General features: G+C 37.8%; 1 protein-coding gene and 1 pseudogene across 2 annotated transcripts; one reads left to right on the top strand and one right to left on the bottom strand.

The window, feature by feature from the left end:
• The first annotated feature begins 202 nt into the window (after window positions 1-202).
• Window positions 203-2,516, top strand: LOC104781392 (exocyst complex component EXO70H1 pseudogene; annotated as a pseudogene). The gene has a single exon (XR_015597070.1). The product of XR_015597070.1 is annotated as an exocyst complex component EXO70H1 pseudogene (transcript).
• A 12-nt stretch (window positions 2,517-2,528) lies between these two features.
• Window positions 2,529-4,378, bottom strand: LOC104781391 (putative pectate lyase 4). Its single transcript, XM_010506057.2, has 5 exons — window positions 4,082-4,378; window positions 3,551-3,902; window positions 3,235-3,445; window positions 3,077-3,145; window positions 2,529-2,988 (listed from the first exon to the last, which is right to left on the bottom strand). The coding sequence occupies exons 1-5, from the start codon at window positions 4,206-4,208 to the stop codon at window positions 2,752-2,754; spliced, it is 996 nt and encodes a 331-aa protein (XP_010504359.1). The 5' UTR covers window positions 4,209-4,378; the 3' UTR covers window positions 2,529-2,751.
• Window positions 4,379-4,783: the final 405 nt, after the last annotated feature.

Below are 4,783 nucleotides of genomic sequence, written 5' to 3'. Positions count from 1 at the left end.
CTACTAAAATACAAAATTCGAAACAAGAAAGATACAAATATTACGAATGATGCTATAAAAAAGTCAAATTAATTGAAATTTTGATTAAAATACATATATCAAACTTATAAGTTGACAGATTGAAATGGTCAAATACTCCTAGACGTGTATAGCAAAACTTTGTCGCCAGATTAAAATTTTTGTACTCTAGTTAATATAAATTAAAATTGAGTATATTATACATCAAAGTCAATAGTCTCTATATTCACAAATCACGATCACAGGTAAGCACATCTTCATCGCATTCAATCTCAAGAGTCAAAGACCAATCTCTCTATATATATATAATTGTTAATACCATATCTTCATTAATAAAATAGAAAGAGTAAAGGCCAAGTAACACCATTTTTGAAAACCTCCTCGTTTTCAATTCAGGAAAACGAAGGCGAATAGAGAGCTTCTTCAATGGCGAAATTTTCTTTCTTCTCTTCCTCATCTCCTAAATATACTCCTTCTTCTCCTTCTTCATTCACTTCTTTCCCTGCTTCTCCTCTGAACCAGACTTTTACTCAGTCTATGGTTGAGGAAACCATGGAGAAAGCGGAATCTGTCATCAGAAAATGGGACCCGCATACGCCTTCCTTCACCAAGATCGTCTCTCTGTTCAACCATAGCAGAAGAGAGGCCAAAGAGTTCATCAGATGTGTCCGCGATTTGCGCAGAGCGATGCATTTTCTTGTCTCTGAAGACTCTCAATCCCCAAAGCTTGCTCTTGCACAGACCCTGATGCAGATCGCCATGGCGAGACTTGAAAAAGAGTTCTTCCAGATATTATCTTCAAATAGAGACAAGCTTGATCCCGAATCAGTTTCCGGTCAATCCTCAACCTCCAGCAATTCTGAATTTGAAGATTTTATGGGATCTGACGACGACTATGACAGTGACAATGAGTTGAGGAAAGCTGGTGAATCGATCACTAAGGTAGAGAAAGCTGCAGCTGTGGTGATGTCTGACCTAAAGGCGATAGCCGAGAGTATGATCAGTTGTGGATATGGTAAAGAGTGCGTAAAGATTTATAAGCGGATCAGAAAATCGATCGTAGATGAAGGACTGAGCTTGCTCGGGATCGAAATCTACAAAGGCTCCAGATTTCACAAAATGGACTGGGTCACCCTCGAGCATATGATCAAGAACTGGATAAAAGCTGCAAAGATTGGCATTGCCACACTCTTCCGTGGAGAAAAGCTTCTTTGTGATCATGTCTTTTCTGCCTCTAATTCAACAAGAGAGTCGTGCTTTTACGAGATTGCAAACGAAGCAGCCACTAACCTTTTCAAGTTCCCTGAATTTGTTGCCAAGGAGAAAAAATCCCATGAGAGGATCTTCCCGCTAATGGATCTACAGGCTGCAATCTCTGATCTCTGGCAAGACATAGAGATGATATTCCACTTCGATGCAGTAGCTGGTGTGAAATCTCAGGCACTCACAACGCTGCAAAAACTAAAGGTCTCAATACACAATGCTCTCACGGAATTTGAATCAACCATTCAGAAGGATTCCACGAAAGCCCTTACAACTGGAGGAGGGGTTCATAAACTGACACGATCAACAATGAGCTTCATCTCTTCCCTTTCTAAATACAGCTGTGTATTGTCTGAAATCCTTGCAGACCATCCAATCCAGAGAGACACCCGCCTGCTAGAATCTTATGTCAGAACTCCAATTTCGGAAGATGAACAACAAAATCACGCACTCTCGGTCCATTTTGCTTGGCTCATCCTGGTTTTGCTATGCAAACTAGACACCAAAGCAGAACATTACAAGGATGTTTCTCTGTCTTACCTTTTCCTTGCTAACAACCTTCAGCTCATCATTGAAACGGTTCGTTCAACTCAACTGAGGGATCTCCTTGGAGATGACTGGCTCACTAACCATGATGATAAACTCAGCGCCTATGCTGGGAATTATGAGATAGCAGCATGGTCCAATGTTTTCATGTCTTTACCAGAAGAACCCACAGACCTATCACCAGAGGAGGCCAAAATATATTTCAGAAGATTTCACACGGCATTTGAAGAAGCATATATGAAACAATCATCACGAGTTGTACCAGATGCAAAACTTAGGGACGAACTGAAGGTTTCGATAGCAAAGAAACTTGTACCAGAATACAGAGAGTTTTACAGGAAGTACTTACCAATGCTCGGCCAGGAGAGAAACACTGAGATCCTGGTGAGGTTCAAGCCAGATAATCTGGAGAATTACATCTCCGATCTATTCCACGGAACACCAATTCATGCATCTTCTTCTTTTTCTTCGTCTTCGTCTTCTTCGTCCTGGAAATCACTTGGATGTGTTTCAGGCTGAGACTCGATCGATGGTTTTGGCTGAATGCTCCATTCTACATAATGTGAAATATAAAAAAATGTACGGTTACTTGTGTTTGCATTGTGTGTACAACAGAAAATGAGAACGTAAAACAATATTGGGATTTTATTTACATAAATTACACTGAGGAAAAAATCTATGAAACGCTTTAACAACTAGTATAGTCTATAATAACCGAATCTGATATAAATCTGGCAAAGAATTTGATTCAGGGATTATACATTCAAGAAGCCAATTACTTATCAAAAAGAAGAAAAATGCATCAAAAATCACACACAACAGCGTACTCTGAACATAATGTGCTGACGAACAAAAGCCTTATTCACTTCTTGAATAACTTAGGAAGAAAATATGATATGCAAGAAAACAATAGGATCACAACTGTTACTTAGGAACTCCATGATCTGAAGGACGGGATAAAGATTGCCAACCGGTACAAATTTGCATAATTTGCTTGAGAGTTTCTGATGGTGGCTCGACAGTCCATGTCGGGTAGTGCTCGCTTGGATGGAACACACATTCTTCACTGGCTCCTGTCAACAAGGAAGGTTGAGCTCCGTTTAAGAACAAGTCATTTTCAGAACGTACTAAACCAGCTCTCACTTCTTCCTTGTCAGCAGCCTACAAACAAATCAACACAAGATGATGATGATGAATTCACAAGAGTAACAAGATTTTCTCTAAATGCAAGTGAAAAGCAAGAATCAACCTTTTCTGGGTAGTATTCAAAAGTTTTCTTCTTCACTCCTGCTTCGTATATATTGCATTGAGAGAAAACCTGATTTCAGAAACACAATTGTTCCTCAGTTGAGATATGAAGCAATGACATAAGATCTACAATTGGAATCATAGAAAAGAGTTTTTTACCTGCGCTTCTACGCTAGCACAAACAGCATATAATCCCCAGTTTCTTGTATAATTGTTGTATAAATGAACTTTTCCAAACCTAAGACGAGGTTGCCTCTGCCTGGTTCCATCAAAGAAACAATGATGAATGGTAACTCGGATACATCTATCATCAACATGAGAAGGATCTGCTCCAATCAGCATCGTCTTATCATGCTGTGCAAAATAACATCTGTAGAAACCAGATGCAAAAACATTAATCACCAGAACAGACCCTACAACAACAACAACACTAGCTTCCTTAACCATCCAAAAAAAAAAAATCATCTACTCTCACCTAGAAACAGTGATATCAGTGCTTTGTCTAGTAATATCAATAAGCCCATCATCGTAATCACGCAAGCTACACCGATCAATCCAAATGTGTCTAGACTTTGGTTTAATCTGAATACCATCAACATCATGACCTCTACCACCTTCAAACTCCAAATTGCAAATTATGATATGCTCACATTCCTTTAGTCTTATCCCTTTCCCAGTGAGCTTAATTCGTTGTCCTCTTCCATCAACCGTCTTGTAAGAGGATACACTCAAGTATGAATTGAGATGAATAGTTCCAGAAACTGCAAACACAATCCATAAAGGCTCTTTCCTCCTACCTCCTTCACGAAGAGTCCCAGGTCCATCATCTACACATAAATCAATCTCAACATCTTTGAATACAAACAGCCATAATTAAGATTCGGTGTCTCAAATCAAATCAAACCAATGCATCTCACAATCAATATGATCATCGGTAAAGCATCGAGCAAAAAAAAATATTTATAGATTCGTAGATATGTGTATTTAACGAATACAGAGACATGACCTGCAAGAGAAGTGACGACGTAGACATCGCCGTGGAGACCACCGACGGCGAAGCGGCCGAAACCCTCGGCACGGCCAGCTAAAGCTCTAAGGCTACAATCGGCATCGGCGTATGGTAGCGACGCCATCGTTCGTTGTTACTGCGACGTCGTATCGTTATGATGTTTCTGTTTACCCGTCGGTGCTTGAGCGACAAAGTCACGAACGAACACGACAAAAGTAGATTCTTCTCTAGATCGAGATGATTCGGTTTGCCAAACCGGTTTGGACCGGGTAGGATTATTATACTATTAACGTCTTCTTGAAATTGAGCTATCTCTCCTATTTTTACTAATACTAGGGTACACCACCAAATAATTTTTTTTTAAATTTGAATATATTATAAATAAATCAAGTTTTTTTGAGTTTTAATATAAATGTTACATTGTTATATATGTATATTCTCACAATAATTAATAAAAAGATTAAAATAGATATTTATTATATATTAAAATAACTCAAATGTAAAATAATCTATATCCGAATATACTTGTTTGGTTACAAAAATTCTAAAACATTTTTTAAATATATATCCGTTTATAAAAATTCAAATCACATCATTTACTAAAAAAAATCTAAAATTTTATTAACTTAATGTATTAAATAGTAATTTAAATAATTAAATATAAGATTAAATAAAAATAAAAGAAGAATTATATTTTAA

Source organism: Camelina sativa, chromosome 4 (genome assembly GCF_030686135.1).
Source record: "Camelina sativa cultivar CO46 ecotype springtype chromosome 4, ASM3068613v1".
Classification (NCBI taxonomy): domain Eukaryota; kingdom Viridiplantae; phylum Streptophyta; class Magnoliopsida; order Brassicales; family Brassicaceae; genus Camelina; species Camelina sativa.
This window is presented reverse-complemented; position numbering and strand designations above follow the sequence as displayed.

What these genes read in the sequence shown, in the direction of transcription:
- LOC104781391 (XM_010506057.2), bottom strand. Translation starts at nt 4,208, where the DNA reads ATGGCGTCGCTACCATACGCCGATGCCGATTGTAGCCTTAGAGCTTTA. An exon ending in ACTGATATCACTGTTTCTAG is followed by an intron (nt 3,446 to 3,550) that starts GTGAGAGTAGAT and finishes TGGTTTCTACAG; the next exon opens with ATGTTATTTTGCACAGCATG. An exon ending in GTGCTAGCGTAGAAGCGCAG is followed by an intron (nt 3,146 to 3,234) that starts GTAAAAAACTCT and finishes TTCTGAAATCAG; the next exon opens with GTTTTCTCTCAATGCAATAT.